The following is a 17,305-nucleotide window of genomic DNA, read 5'->3' as shown; positions in this document are numbered from 1 at the left end:
GTTCATGTAAACAACGCATAATTTTCCGTAGTTTAGTTCACGAGTGTTTTATATGTTAACGAAAACAGCTGATTCTAAACAATGCCAAACATTGTTTAAAATGGGTACCGAATAACAAAGTTGTTATTTTTTGTTATCTCTTCTTAACGATGCGATTCATGGTTAAAATTGAATACAGAATCCCACTACAGGAGTGATATCTGACGTCTCGAGAACACTAACATATCTAGTGTGCGGTTTAAGTTTAAATGGGGCCATAAATATTTGCTTGGTGTCGTTACAACCAGTGCAATTCTCCTATCGAACATTTGCCATCATAACAGCCTTCTCACGCAGTATGAAACTTGGACAACGGTTTCCAAAAGAATACAAGTTCAATCGGGCTGAATTTTTGACAATAGTCATTAAAACAGTTTTCTATATGTTACGACATTAAAATACTTTTGCATCAGGCGATGAGGCTATACACGGGCTAGAACTCTTTCTGGATACTAAAAAATTTTTGATGGTTATCATTATTTCACTCCAGGGTAGTTGCATTTACCACAACGACAGCGGTTTTGCCCATGGACCACTGAGTTCAATCTAAGTTTCATTCCAATATGATAACCATTTTGTTCATTGTAATGGATTTTGAACGAAAAGCATCATAACGAATAGAATGGAAACTAAAATATCTACCATACATATGTGGGTTATGTACAGATGATGATGATGATCCTTGGCAAACTGTTGGCACATTGTAATCATGTACCATGCAAGTGATAGTCCTGATGTTACTTTGCCTCTTCGTCTCTAGAATGTAAACGTTTCTCCTGGTTTTGGCCAGAAAATTGAGAGATTTTATGAAAAGTTTAAATATTCCCCAGTATTACTACCATTATTGGCCATTAATTGAACATTCTGTTGTTGGGGTAATTTCGGCAGCAAATAACCAAAGAATATTCTGATATTGAGCATGGGAGCTGTACAAGATGTTCTTGATGACTGTTTCATATCCAATGGTGTTCGATTGTAATTTTTCCTTTTTAATAAAAAGTTTCAAATTGTTCTCGTTTAACCCTTGATTACATCGGTTGTTCTATTGTGGTGCCTTACAGAATAGAATGAGATTGTGAAGTTTGGTGTTTTGTAACCCTTTTGTTGTAAAGTGGTATAATCAATAACGACTTTGGTATATTAAAAGATTGTTGGAACGAGGGTAATTTTATGAGCCAATGAAGTTTATATACATTCTGATTATCTTTAATAACCAACCCTCAGTTCTTTCAAAAAACATTTTGCATTCCTATGACCCGTGGTGAACTTCTTTCTTATCACTCAGTGCTGCCCGATTTTAAGTTAAGCTGAATGACAAGCAACCTCCTTTTTATAGCCGAACTGCGTCCCACGTTGAAACATTGCAGAGAGGGGATAATCCACCGCAGAAAAACTTTTTGACATTTGGTAGAAATGCACTCAGAAAATTGAACGTCGTAAAGTAAATTCCATAATATTTAGTAGTTCAAAATTTTACTCACAGTGAGTTAAATTTAACTATTGATGAACAAAATTAACTCAGTGAAAGTAAATTGAACTTACGGCCATTACCAGCAAAATTGTTAAAAACTCCCAATGAGTTCGTAAATGGACTGAAGCAAATATAATAATAGGGAATACGTCTTTTCTTGAACCTGCGAAGAAGTTTCTCAGCGTTACTGAACTTTTGCTGTGCAATATTACGAAGTCTGGACAATAGTTCGTCTCCGAAAAATGTGCTAGGGTGCTATAAATAGACACGATTGACCGTATGTGTTAATGAATACATGCAGCCAAGCAAGAAAAAGATTAAAAAATCCAGTGGCGTAAATCGAGAGCACTTTCGATTTAAGGCATTCACGGAGTCCTGTTTTGGAGGCAATACTCATACGATTAGCTCTTATAAAATAATCCCTTTTGTAAGGCCTCTGCCTTCTTTACAAAAAAAGTTGATACTCATTCATTGCAAAAACTAGGCCATAAAAAGGTCTTTATTTACTAAGATCGCTATCCCTTTTCTCATAGCATACTTGTCGAGGCCTTTTGAAATGGCTTATCTGGGACATGTGTTTAAAGACACGTTTTAAAGAACTCCTAATAGGCCTTGTTTGGTATTGTGAATTACAATGTGTTCTTGCAACGAGGCAAAATAAAACGATTTTTAAAAGCAACTCGTATTCTCATAGCAAGCTCTTATAATTTACGAGATCTTTGAAAAGCCCTTATGCCGGAAACCAATTTATAAGTTTTTCGACAACGAGTCACAAACAATATAACGGCATAAAAAAAAACAAGTAATGTTCTCATATGCGCACTTCTTTAATCTAAGATACCTTTGATAAGCCCTCATGCGGTAAGTTTAAAAGTAACCGAAAGTTAAGAATAAGAATAATTTTCATTCGGGTTTGTGATTTCGTTGGAGCAAGTCGCGGTGTTTGCTTTTGTTTTTTTTTTTTTTTAAGTAGCTGAAGTGTCAAATATGCGGTAGGTATATATTTTTTGAGGAATATTACACGAGTACTATATTGAATTACATTATAATAATTTTACTTATTTATTTAGCGGCAACTTCTACCATGAAAGCCAATGTTCTGTTCAATGTGTGGAAATCAGACGTCCTATACGAAATCAGTTCCTATGAAGAAGGTGATTTATTTTTTATATTACAATTTTATATAGTACAAAATAAAATAAAAAGAATAAATAAAAAGAATTTTTGTTATCTTATATATATATGAAATTTGGAGTAGATCCTATATAAGGTATGTAAACAAGGCCTTTTAAACAGCCTTCATAAAAATTCATTAAATTGGCATTATTTTAAACTCCTATTAAGAGGCCTCTATCTATATATGCTTCATAAAGCCTTTTGATGTATACATTATAAAATACCTTATTTTATCACACATTATAAAGAACTTATTTGAGGCAATTCCTAAAAGGCCTTAAAATAATGACCTTATATTAGCCCTTATGCTGTAAGTTGAAGTCGGAGCCCTTGGTCGGCTATGACACCATGTGTAAAAAATCAATGAATATGCAAATAAATGCCTTTTAAAAGGCCTTAGGAAGAGCGATTTCCGCCGCTGGGAAAGTCGCATTTAAAGTCACATTTGGTTGTTGATGAGTATAAGAGCAAAGTGGCCCAGTGGATAGTAAATGTTGTCAGATAAAGGGATAAAGGGATTTTTCTCGTAGTTAGGGATATTTTTTTCTTCACTTTGGGGATCTGGGGATAACGTCGTGATTTGGGAATTTTTCTGGGGATATTTCCACTTTCAACCACATAGTAATAAAATTGTAATAGAAAATGTAAAAGCGAAGTACAATACGGCAGGCTTATGGGCTAAACCGCGTTCCTATTTACCATCGCAGCTTCATATTTATGTAACAAATTTGAAGAAGACCCAACTTCCATTATTACTTGGGGTTATACGTATATCTGCCCGGTCTTAAACGGCCTTATTGAATACCATGAAAATTGTCTTGTAGTTTCATTTCACTTTCGTTTCGTTTGTTCCTGCGGTCGGTCATCGGAAAATAACAACTACATGTTTACAATAAAACATGCCCCTATGTTCTGGTTTACGAATTCGCAAAACGCAAAATTTTCCTTGACATCTATTTCCGAACTACAAAGATATATAACATAACAGGAAATTTTATACACACTGTTCTTATGGATAATGAAATTTATTGGGATAACTATTGGAAAAAGATGGAATGGTTCAGAAGTTATTAACAATCCAAAATTCTGCGTTTTGCGAATTTGTAAACCAGAACATAGGAAAAAAGCGGCAATTTTTATTGCAAAACACACATCGATTAAAAGGGTTGACCTCCTGACAGATTTGTCCTTACCTATTAAAGAAGAAGGGTATAAAACCCCTTAACCACATAGTGGTCATGGTATAATAACTTCGATGTGCCAAAAAATGTGTCTATCAGAAATATTAATTTTAGACCCCATAAAATATATACCGATCGCCTCAGAATTACCTCCTGAATCGATCTAGCCCTTGGTGTCCGTCCGTCTGTCCATGTATTTGTTGTTCGCAGGATTCCGTTCGCAGTTATTAATCGATTTTGATGAAATTTGATATATGGCGTTCTTTTTACACAAGGGCGAACGCTATTCAATTATACACCCTCAAAAAAATCGCTTCTTTAACATATGCTCCAAACATATTTTGCAGGAAGCACATATACTATTGGATACTGCCGAAACATTAATATGTTTGTTTTATGTGAACATATTATATGTTTGGAAGCATTTTGAGCCCAAAAATATTATATGCTTGGAATGCCTAACATACTCGTAATACAAATAATGTTGAAGAAATTATTCACCGTTATAATTTTTTTTTAAATTTTACCTTTCGCCTGCACGGAGAATCGAACCGAGGACCATACAGTTTGTAAGCCAACACACTATCCACAGGACTACGTAGCTGTTATAGTCACCAGTAGATAAATATCGTTATAAGTTACATTTATATAGCATAGTTTGAAGCGCCCACGAGCCCATGCAAACATAACATTATTTAACAGAAACATACATTTGTTTGCCACGTGGAGCAGTGGTTAACATGTCTGCCTTGCATGCAAAGGGTCGTGGGTTTAATCCCTGCTCCGACCGAACACTTTTTTTTTTAAATTTACACATTTATATTTATACTATATTAAATTTTGATAATGAAACTTCGAAATGTGGGTTATTAAAGATTTATAGTCATTAACATTGCTTGATATAAACGAAATTGACTGATTTTTGGATAAAATATTATTTTTTTATGCAAAAATAACAATTTTGGTACAAAACTTTAAAATGGGAAGGAACTCAAAAACTCTAAAAAAAGAAGAACGTGGAGTTGAATATAAACATACATAAATAATTTTATAATATAAACATAAATTAATTTAAGCGTGAACAGTTTTTTACTAGCATTTAACACCATCGCTCTAAAATGCATTTTATTTTTCTTTAATAATTCATTTTAAAGAAAATAAACTTTTTAAATTGTTTTAATTGACTACTTATTAATAAAGAGGAACTAATCTTTGTTTTTATACATTTGACTGTGTAATTTTTCACTATTTCCTCCTTATTTCATTTTACTGTCCCAACTCTAAAAAGAGTATAGTGCCCTTTCGTTATTTTTATGAAGACCCCTGATTACTTTTAACCAAAAACAATGGAAGATGAAGATGGGAAAATGGCAGCAGAGGGTATCAAACCATTGACGGCGTTCGATGCAAACGTGTCGTTTATGATTTTTTGTTCCACAAATTAAACTAAGAATAAAAAGAAATTTATATCAGGGAATGACGTAGAAAAATCGGTCAAATGTTTCTCATTATTATGTACACAAAATTTAACATCATTTGTGAGTTTTTAACAAAAAATATTGCAAATTAAAAATGAACGAACGTGTATGTATCGAACACCGTAAATGAACCATTTGGCATGACGTTGCCCATTCTCCCGTCTTCATCATCTATTGTTTTTGCTTTTAACTAACCAAGAAAAAAATTGTGCCCATAATGCCAAAATGATAAACAAAACACATGTCCGCACATACATAAAATGCTGCTCTCAAGGCGAAAACATATGCTGTTTGTTTTTCAAATGTCTATTCTCTTGGTTCCGAATGTATTCTCTTTATTCAAATTAAATAATATTTAGACTTAAGCATATCAAATTCCTGGCCTTATCATAAAACAGTTTTCCGAAACAACATACGAGCGGTTTCACAGAAATTGTTCTCTTTGATTCTTTCGCTGTGTTATGTTGATATCTTTCGTCAACTCTCCCGGTTTCCATCTCTATTTCTTTCTCTATACTCTCTCTGTCGCTTTGAATAAAATATCACAACATATATATGTTTAGTCGAAATTTGTAAATTTATATATGTTTGCATTCACACATATGATTTTTATGAAACATTCATGCCCCAAACATAATATATTCTAACATATTAACATAGATGTCCCAAACATTCAGTGTTAGTTTAGGAACATTACATGTTTGCACTTAAATATATTGTGTTTTAAAATTGTGCCCGAAACACATTTTGTTTATATCGGAACATATGAAAAACATATTTTTCTAACAGTGTATGTATTCGACAAATCGGGTCACAGTGCATTTTTACGACTTGGTTACGTCGTCAAATTTGGCACAAGGTAATCTTTTTCATCACCCTTCAAGTCAGCAAAATTTCATCGAAATCGGTTCAGATTTAGATAGAGCTCCCATACACACCCTCAAAACATCCAAACATATATTGCAGGAAGCACGTATATTATTGGATATTGCCGAAACATTATTATGTTTGTTTTATGTGAACATATTATATGCTTGGAAGAATTTTCTCCCCAAGAAGATTGTGCTCATCCCTCACATAATTTTCACTTCCACGAAATTTTGAAGAAATTATGTAACGTTGAAGAAATTAGTTTATTTTATAATTTTTTTTAATTTTACCTTTCACCTAGATGGAGAATCGAACCGGGAACAATGCAATTTGTAAGCCAATAAACCACTGGGCTACGTAGCTGTTATAGTCACCAGTAGACAATTATCGTTATAAGTTACATTTATATAGCATCGTTTGCAGCGCCCACGATCCCATGCAAACATAACGTTATTTAACAGAAACATACATTTGTTGGCTACGTGGAGCAGTGGTTAGCATTTCTGCCTTGCATGGGTCGTGGGTTCAATCCCAGCTCCGACCGAACACCATTATTCACCCACCACCATAGAATGGTGATGGGGGTATAATAAGTTTGTCATTCCGTTTGTAACACATCGAAATATCGATTTCCGACTATATAAAGTACATATAATCTTGATCAGGGAGAAATTCTAAGACGATATAAGCATGTCCGTCTGTCTGTCTGTTGTAATCACGCTACTGCCTTCAATAATGGCGCTATCGTCCTGAAATTTGGCACAGATTCGTCTTTTGTTTGCAGGCAGGTCAAGTTCGAAGATGGGCTATATCGGTCTAAGTTTTGATATATTCCCCATATAAACCGACCGCCCGATTTGGGGTTTTGGGCTTTTAAAAATCGTAGTTTTTATCCAATTTGCCTGAAATTGGAAATCTAGAGGTGTTTTAGGACCATCAAAGAATGTGCCGAAAATGGTGCCTATCGGTCCATGTTTTGGTATGGCCCCCATATAGACCAATTTCCGGATTTTGCTTCTTGGGCGTCTAGAAACTGTATTTATACCCTTCACCACTACTGTGGTACAGGGTATAATAAGTTTGTGCATTTGTATGTAACGCCAAGGAGTAATCATAGACCAACCTTTTAGTATATGGATCGGCTTAGAATTAAATTCTGAGTCGATTAAGCGATGTCCGTCTGTCTGTCCGTCTGTCTGTCTGTTGATGTATTTTTGTGTGCAAAGTACAGCTCGCAGTTTTAGTCCGATTGTCCTAAAATTTGGTATAGGGTCCTGTTTCGGCTCAAAGACGATCCCTATTGATTTTGGAAAAAATCGGTTCAGATTTAGATATAGCCGCCATACATATTTTTCACCGATCTGATCATAATTGGCGTGTATATCAACCGATCTTCCTCAAATTCCGTACATCCGAATATTTTATGAGTCTCGAAAAACTTGCAAAATATCAGCCAAATCGGTTCAGATTTAGATATAGCTTTCGCCCGATTTACACTCAATTTCCAACAGAGGCCAATTTTTAACTCCGATTTAGTTGAAATTTTGCACAGGAAGTAGAATTAGCATTGTAGCTATGCGTGCCAAATTTGGTTGACATCGGTTCAGATTTAGATATAGCTCCCATATATATGTTTTTCTGATTTCCACAAAAATGGTCAAAATACCAACATTTTCCTTGTTAATCGCCACTGCTTAGTAGAAAAGTTGTAAAAATGACTCTAATTTTCCTAAATTTCTAATACATATATATCGAGCGATAAATCATAAATAAACTTTTGCGAAGTTTCCTTAAAATTGCTTCAGATTTAAATGCTTCCAATATTGTTTTACTAACATTGTGTTCCACCCTAGTGCATTAGCCGACACAAATTTTGAGTCTATAGATTTTGTAGAAGTCTATCAAATTCTGTCCAGATCGAGTGATATTTAAATGTATGTATTTGGTACAAACCTTTATATATAGCCCCCAACACGTTTGACGAATGTGATATGGTATCGAAAATTTAGATCTACTAAGTGGTGCAGGGTATAATATAGTCGGCCCCGCCCGACTTTAGACTTTCCTTACTTGTTTTTAACCGATTTGCCTGAAATTGAAAATCTAAAGGTACTTTAGTACCAAAAATTGGTGTATCGTTCCATGTTTTGTTATATGTCACATATAGACCGATGTCCAGATTTTATTTCTTGGGTTTTTAGAAACTGTATTTACTATCCGATTTGCTGAAATTTGAAATCTAGAGGTATTTTATGACCAGAAATAGGTGTGCAGAAAATAGGATGTATCGGTCCATGTTTTGGTATAGCCCCCATATAGACCGATCTCCCGATTTTACTTCTAGGGCGTCTAGATACTGTATGTTCTATACGATTTGCTTGAAATGTAAAATCTAGAGGTACCACAAATAGGTATGTCGAAAATGGGGAGTATCGGTCCAGGTTTTGATATAGCTCCCATAAAAACCGATCCCCACGTTTTGGGGTCTTGTGCTTCTAGAAACCGTAGTTTTTATTCGATTTGCCTAAAATTTGAATTCTAGATGTATTTTAGGGGCATAAATAGGTGTGCCCCCATATAGACCGATCTCCCGATGTTACTTCTAGGGCGTCTAGATACTGTATTTTCTATCCGGCCAGAATCCGGTGTCACGTTGTTCCAGAATTGATTTTGGTGGAAAATGATGTATTGCAGATACAAGAGGATGAGTTTCTTAAAACTTAGGGTTACAATCAGCATACTGATAGATGACGAAGAGAAAATAACAATCCGATTGGCGTTGTCGAGTTTAGCAAAGATTTTCGATCCGTTGGGTTGGCTGACCCGGATCACAGTAACGGATAAACTATTTATTCAACATCTGTGGAAGCAGCAAATAGAATGGGACTTACCATTGGAGGAAGGTGTATGTGTTGAGTGGAAGAATTTCACACGAAATTTGCAAGCACTGAAAACATTGAAAATACTTAGATGGTATAATATAACACCAACCAGTGGAGTACAGCTGCATGGATTTGCAGGTGCATCCGAAAGGGCATACGCAGCAATAGTGTACCTGACAGTGTATTCAAAAATTACGATAGTCGCCGCAAAAAGTAAGGTCAATCCGATCAAAAATGCCAATACACTTCCAAAATTGGAACTTAGTGCTGCACATCTCCTAGCAAAACTACTGCAAAAGATAAGAAAAAGTGTGACATCAGCGGTAAAAGTTTATGCATGGAGTGATTCTATGATTACATTAGCATGGATAAACAACTCAAAAAATAAGGACAAATTTATTAAGAATAGAGTGGTGGATATTTTGGAACGAATCCCTGAATCCAAGTGGGGATATGTAAAGTCAAAGGAAAACTCAGCAGATTTGGGTTCAAGGGGCGTTTCCGCCGAAACATTAATAAACAACCATTTATGGTGGAATGGGCCTGAATGGCTAGTAACAGATGAGATGGAATGGAAAAAAATAGACACGAATTCGACGGTGTCAGCAGCGACGAGAATTGCAGCAGTAGAAGATAGTGTCTATGAAAGACTTATGAAAATTTCGTCGTTTAAGAAGCAACAAAGAGTCATGGCGTACGTTCTCCGGTTTATAAAAGTTTTGAGAAGAAATAAGCCAGGAAGTGAGCATTTGAGAGAAGATGCCGAAATGACAATTATTAAACTGCATCAAGAACTAGAATGGCCGGCTAAGATGAGGCGATTAAGAATATCAGGAGAGGTAGATCATCAAAGCAAATTAGCTTTATTGCAGCCGAAATTGGACGAATCTGGAGTGATGAGGGTAGGAGGAAGACTACAATATTTATCGTTGCCCTACAACCAGAAACATCCAATTATAGTCGAGGTTAGCCGGAAATATCATACGAAAGACACATTGTGAAAGCTTACATGGGGGAATACGGCTAATGGAAAATGTGATTAGAAGGAAGTACTGGATTATCGGGTCAACAAGCAGAATTAAGCTTTGTATAAGATGCTGCCCAAAATGTATACGCTATCGAGGTGAAACAAGGTGTCAGTTGATGGGAGACCCGCCAGCCATTTCAACACTGTGGACCAATTCAACTGAGATGTTCAAAAACTAGGGTGACTAAAACCATGAAAGGCTATGTATCTGTATTTGTCTGCATGGTAACAAAGGCAGTGCATTTGGAAGCCGTTAGCGAGCTTACCACTGATGTATTTCTTGCAGCTCTGGCGCGATTCTTTGCAAGAAGAGGAAAGGCAAGTGATATCTACTCGGATAATGGGACGAACTTCATAGGAGCATCAAAGCAACTAGACAAAGATTATGCAGAAGCCTTGAAAAATAACACTAAAGTTGCATCGGTTATTTAGAATGAGAAAATAAGATAGCAATTTATTCCCCCGGCAGCTCCTCACTTCGGAGGACTATGGGAAGCCGCGGTTAAGTCGATGAAGTATCATCTGAAAAGGATTATTGGAGACTCGAAGTTAGCACTGTACTGGCTCAAATTGAAGCGGCACTAAATTCAAGACCTTCGCATGAGCTCAGTAGCGATGCAGAGGATGTAGACATCACAACCCCAGGGCATTTCCTACTTGGACGTCCATTGTTAGAAGCTCCGGCGAAGCTCAATATCGATGATGATGATGTGGACTATGATGGTGAACCTTAGCTTGGTGATGACGTCGAAGGGTTCGTTTGTACAGGAACTGAACAGTTCCACCACAATGTATTTGGACCCTGTATCGCAAATCCATATGTCCTCATCATCATGGAATATATTTTGAGATGAAACCGTATTTGGATACTTTGGAGCTTGCCGCAGGGTTGCTTACCAGGTCGACAGAGATATGTCCAAAGCTCCAAATATTGGAGGACCAATCCTTGTCGGTTATAAGGAATATGGAGCTCAAAATAAGTAATATTAAAATTATAAAGTGTAAAATTGAAAATATCAGCGCTACAATGAACGAAAACTGTTTCGTTTATAGAGAGTATATTCGGTTCTTTATAATATCTAAAGAGATACACGAGCTGATAGACGAATGTGATGAGATGCAAAAGGAGATGATCAACGTATTGTTGGATGTGAATAATGGTCAAGTCCACCCCGTGCTTCTAAGTCCCAGTCAGCTGCAATCGGAGATAGTTAAGATTCGCAACGTGTGAGGGGTCACAAATAGGACTTAGTTCACTTTAGGAAAATAAGAAAAACCTCTCCGAAAAAAAACAGAGTAGCTTTGAAATTATTGAGTATTGAAGAAGAAAAGAAATGGAAAAAAAAATGGATTTGAAGACAATTTTAATAAATTTTGCGAAACTTGAAATTTGAAACTAAAAACATTGCTCCTGTTTAAGCAATAGCCTCCTTAAATCAAACAGGATTTTGCACGAATTTATTGTCCGAGAGTAATTAACCGTTGCAAATTGGGAGCTTTCGTGGACATACTTTGAGGATCGTTAATCCCAAACCAACTATTGGAATCTTCCTAATTAAAAAGAGAAAAAAAAAAAAAAACTTATAAAGGGGCAATTCCTTTCAACCAATCAAGGAGTTTGGTACTCCAGAGGATTGATATAGAAGAATTAGCTCCTATTCACGATATAAGGATACAAAAATACCTTCAGAGTACATATCAAGTGAAGCTAATATTCTGAACGATAATTTGTTGATTCACCACAATTGTGTCACAATAATTCGAAACCTTACACATACATATTTTTGATTCAGCATATGGTTGTAGTATCCCGTAACAGAGAAAAATATCTAGAACCAACGTGTTCAGTTCAAGTTGCAAGCGCTTGTCAACGGTGGACCGAACTTAACCGTGAGTATAAAATTGATAAATAACTTTGTACATCATATGTTGAATCTATAATTCTTGCATCCAATGATAAAATACTATACACTTCCTATACACTTTATATAATTATAAAACCCATATTCATATCTACATTTCATTATCACACTTAATTTGCCTTAAAAATTTTTTTGTTATGTTAATATTACTCTGTTAATAAATTGTTTATAAGAATGTTTTGCTAAATCTTGACTTGAGTAATTTCCACGAAAATGAAGACATTTGATTAGATCGGAATGCGGGCTGATGCCTTAGGGCAATCAGTGAGGATGGAAGAGCACTTGACAAAGAATTAACACCATCTAGGTTCTTTCAATTAAGGCATTTTCACTCGCAAAATTATTTATTTTGATTCATGTGACAATTCTTTTCATGAGAAGCTACCTAAAGTTTATTCGTTTATGTAAAAGACCGTTAATTATATCTTGTCGGCAAGAACAACCCCATTGCCCTGAGCAAAGCCGGAAAAGATAGGTAGCGCCCGCCGATAAGATATAGATTTTGGCAGAGGAGGGTCATTACAAACGTGCTGCCTGAGAAGTATGTGTTTCCTGGGAAGAGCACATGTACAGAACTGAAAGAAGTACTCCATTTGATGAAGGGACATGGAATGTTCGTGGACACTCAATTAGTAATCGACTTGAAGATACACTTTTTTAATAGGCAGTCGTCACACTTCTACGCAGTAATACCGATATCGTTTGAGCAGAATGGCTCCACAATGATAGCGAAGATAAAGACGCCATACATAGTGTACTATTTTGAACTACACTCGTTCCACTATCTGAGTGATGAAATTGTGTGCGAAGAAAATTTCCCTTGGAGAGATGCTTCTACAAATAATTGCGAGCTAGCGCCTCTTAAGCCACACATCAATCTAGAGTGAAATTATGGATTCAAATGAAACAAAAGGGAAATTGGCTGTTTAGGATATTTGCTAATGCAACGGCACATATACAATTTTCTGACAACCGGCAAGCCATCATGGAGCTTCCACCGCAAGGTGTTCTATCCCTGGAAACCGACTGTACAGCTCGGATAGATGAAATAACATTGGTAGCAGTCCACCACTAACGAAATGAGATTAGTTCCCAAATTCGCTCAATGCTATTGAAGGAAGTTAAACCAGCGGAAAAAGAGATTATAAAACCACTTGGAAACGTGGTGATCAATCACCATGAAGAAATCATCCAACTGAAGAAAGTCGTAAACCATTTGAAGAAAGAGAACAAATTAAGAGGCTTATAAGATTTCATCATTCGTCAGGGCACTTAGCATTTATTTTAGTTATTCTAGTACTACTAATTCTCATAGGTCTATTTATAAGAAGAATGATCAAAAAGAGGCTCAGTACCCAGTGGGTGCGGCGGTCTAGATAGCCTATTTCCCGACCTGCAGAATTGGTCCCGATCATTAGATAGAGATTAGGGACGCATTTGTTTACTTAGGATCGCCATAAAATAATTGTACTAGCTGATAAGAGCGCATGTATGTGGAATCTTAATGTAACAAAGTAGATAAGAGATAGCTGTGTGCGACGATCAGTTGGTCTGATGCACAGGCAGTTTAGTTTGTAAGTGTATATAAGGAAGAATATTTTTTTTTGTTAGTTGACTTTTGGAATTTTACAATTTTGGGATTATTTGTTTGGCTTGAGGTTATGGACTAATGAAAAATTCTGGTGTTAATGTTTTTCATTACTTTTTATTGAAATATTGCTGTTCTCGGATATTTCGATACACCATCGGTGATCATCTTCAGCGAGATATTATCTATAAAATGTAATAATTTAAATATTTTACAATATTAACTTTAACAATGTTTTGAAACAAAAATATAACATTAATTGTATTTACATTTTACAAAGTAATAGACTTTCTCCTTACAATGCTCATGTCTAACTGGTTTATTATCTTAATTGTGTTTGTGATTTTTTATTAGATTTCTGTAAATCTGTGCACAGTGGTCTGTGTCGGCTTTGAAGTTCATGCGTTCCTCAGGGGGAGTATTTATTATATGTAGCATCTCCAATGTATATCTCCTCCTAGTATTCTCTTCCATCGTCAGTATTTCAACCTTTTTGAAGTTTGGTATGTGTCCTGTGGTTTTGCAATGTGCTGCAAGGGCCGTTTTTTGTTCTAAGGGCTTGTCTTTCATCTTTTGGTCGGATTTGTGGGCATAAAGTCTTGTTTTTAATTGGGTTTTATTTTTGTAAAGAAATTAGTAAAAGTCAATAGTTTTTCAAGCTTAAGATCTTCGTTTTCTTTATTTTTTTTATCTTAAACTTAAGCGAAGATCTTAAGCTTGAAAAACTATTGACTTTTATTAAAATGAAAAAGATCGAATAAAACACCAAGAAACAAAAATAAAGAAATTAGTATGAAAAGTATACTCATCTTGTTTGGTTATTGAGCAAACATAGTGTTTATTGGGCGCAAGGACGAATGCTATTGAATTTGGAAGAAATCGGTTCAGATTTAGCTATACCACCCATATATATGTATCGCCCGATATTCCCAATTTGGTCATAAAACACTTATTTATCAACCGATTTATCATCCAAATCGGTTCAGATTTAGTTATAGCTCCCATATATATGTAGCTCCCGATTTTCAAAAATTTCCCCTAATAAACTTATTTTTGACCATAGTAGCCTCATTTATTAACCGATCTTACTCAAATTCAGCAAATGGTAATCTACTGTAATATCAACCAAACCTGTAAAATATCATCCAAATCGATTCACATTCAGATATAGCTCCCATATATGTATATGCTCAGCTCGATTTTCCCAAATTTGTCCATAGTTCTTTTATTTATTGACAAATGTTACTCAAATTTCAAATTAAGATGTATTAGCCGATCGAACTTACACCTAGATATAGCTCTTACACAAATATATTGCCCGATTTTCACAAATTGGAATACATTATCCACACACCTACTAACTCTGTAGGTTGGATCCACCATGGTGTAATGGTTAATATGCCCGCCTTGCATACACAGGATCATGGGTTCCATGTGGAATGTCGTTCGGACTCGGCTTTAAAAAGGAGGTCCTTTGTCATAGAATCGGGCAGCACTCAGTGATAAAAGAAAAGTTCACCACTGTGGTATCACGATGGACTGAATAGTCTAATGAGCCTTATTTATCGGGCTGCCACTATATCTGTAGTCGTAAAAACAAGTAAAGCTCGTTATATCAGGCGTTTCTGTTCAGATTGTGATGAAATTGCAACAAACATGTACTTCTTAATTTCCATAAATAAGGAAAATGCGGTTCATTTCCCAGTGTATGTTTACTAATACACTGGGGGTGTTTTAGGGTATTATATAGTCGTCGCCGATCGACTTTCAACTTCACTCACTTGTTTAATAATGTACTCAATGCTAGTGGCATACTAACTCTGTAGGTGCAAAATCTACTATAGCTCCTAATATCAAACATTTCTGCTGAGACACGACTCCCATAAATATGTACCCTTTATGTTCTTAAATATGGAAATGCGGCTTATCTCCAAAACCTATATCAATGATACCCCACGAATGCTTATGTTTACTAATTCAGTAGAGGTGGTTTAGGGTATAATATATTCGCCCCCGCCCGACTTTCTACTTTAATTACTTGTTTATAGAATTAAATTTACATACATAAAATAATTATATAAATTTTCCTTTGGGGAGATTTCATGGGCAAACATATTTCAGTTGGGGGTTTTTGTTGATATAATTTCGAAATTTTGGGGATCTCTCCCGAAAAAATCTGGCAACCGTGTGGATAGTGTGTTTGGTTAGAAAACTGATGGTACGCGGTTCGATCCTCCGTTCGGACAAAAGATAAAATTGTATAAAATGATAAACATAAAGTCTTGTAAATGATTATAAAGCATTCGTATTACAGAAGAGTAAGTGGTTTGTACTATATATAATATGACATGTAGAAATGGGGATGTAATAACTCAAATCCTCCTCCTTGAAGTCTCCTTGCTCCAAGTCAACAGGTGGTCTAGGAAATCCAGAACATTAATTTCTTTCGTTTTTTAAAAGATATATTATTTAGTTAATTTTTTACTTCTGAATAGTTAAATTTGAACTTGACAAAAGTTAAAACAAATTACTAACTCAAAGAAAAATGTTGAACTTACTATGGGTACATGCTTCTTTAGCAACATACGAGATTCAATATTAACACTGGTTAGTTAAAACTAACTCGCTAATCAATTCACCTGAGTGTGGATTTGAACCCTGTGTATGCAATGCCTTGAAGATATGTCTAAACGAATATCAAACTTTTAATGGCTCCCAACAAATTTGAAGGAGTTGAGATGGTATCAAAAAGATCTACATTTTACTTCCCTGTTTTTGTTTTGAAAAATCGGGTTAAAATAGCAAACAATAATAATCAAATTCTAAGCGCTAAACAAGAAAATCTAAATCAATAAGGACCATATTTATAAATCTTTACGACTTTAAATTTGCACCAGATTCTACACAAAGACGATCGGCATACTAAACGATAGGTCTCAGACTTTTCCTTCTTGGCGTTACATACAAATGCACAAACTTATTATACCCTCTACCACAGTAGTGGTGAAGATTATAAATATTGGAAACATATAAATCTGATCCTATGTTTATTCAACTTCGCAAACGTGTATTCATGATTTATCGGTCGATAGATATGTATTAGAAGTATAGGAAAATTTTCAGTACAACTTTGGCCTCTTTGGTTATGTGAGTGTAAATCGGGCGAAGGACATATATGGGAGCTATATATAACTCTTACCCGATTACAACCAAAATTGACACGCATATCCAAAACCTTAATTCTACTCTCTTAATTCTTCAAGCAAATCGGAGTAAAACGTTGGCCTCTGTGGTTATACATCTAAATCTGAACCGATTTGGAACAAATTTTGCATGCATACGAATATTATTTCTACTCCCTGCAGATTTTCATGTAAAGCATGGCCATATGTAAATCTTAACCACTTTGGACACAAAATTTAAAATTTATATTGGTTAATGTCCTACACAGAAAAAAGTGAATATTTGAATCAAATACAAGAATTGTGATTTCAATTATATTTATATTTGATTTTCAGCTTATTACAAAAATCATAAATTCAATTACTCAAATTGTAAGGTCATCGTAACCTAACCTAACCCAATATTTGTGTTGACTACAAAGGTAATTGGAATTTGTCAAAACATCCTAATGAGATAGTACTCAATCTAAATAAAGGGTGATTCTTTTG

The 17,305-nt window shown here is 35.3% G+C and overlaps 1 protein-coding gene across 1 annotated transcript; it reads left to right on the top strand.

Moving 5' to 3' along the window:
* The first annotated feature begins 8,919 nt into the window (after positions 1 to 8,919).
* Positions 8,920 to 10,098, top strand: LOC142231084 (uncharacterized). The gene has a single exon (XM_075301706.1). The coding sequence runs from the start codon at positions 8,920 to 8,922 to the stop codon at positions 10,096 to 10,098; it is 1,179 nt and encodes a 392-aa protein (XP_075157821.1).
* The last annotated feature ends 7,207 nt before the right edge of the window (positions 10,099 to 17,305 follow it).

The sequence above is a fragment of the Haematobia irritans genome, chromosome 1 (genome assembly GCF_050003625.1).
Source record: "Haematobia irritans isolate KBUSLIRL chromosome 1, ASM5000362v1, whole genome shotgun sequence".
NCBI lineage: Eukaryota > Metazoa > Arthropoda > Insecta > Diptera > Muscidae > Haematobia > Haematobia irritans.
This window is presented reverse-complemented; position numbering and strand designations above follow the sequence as displayed.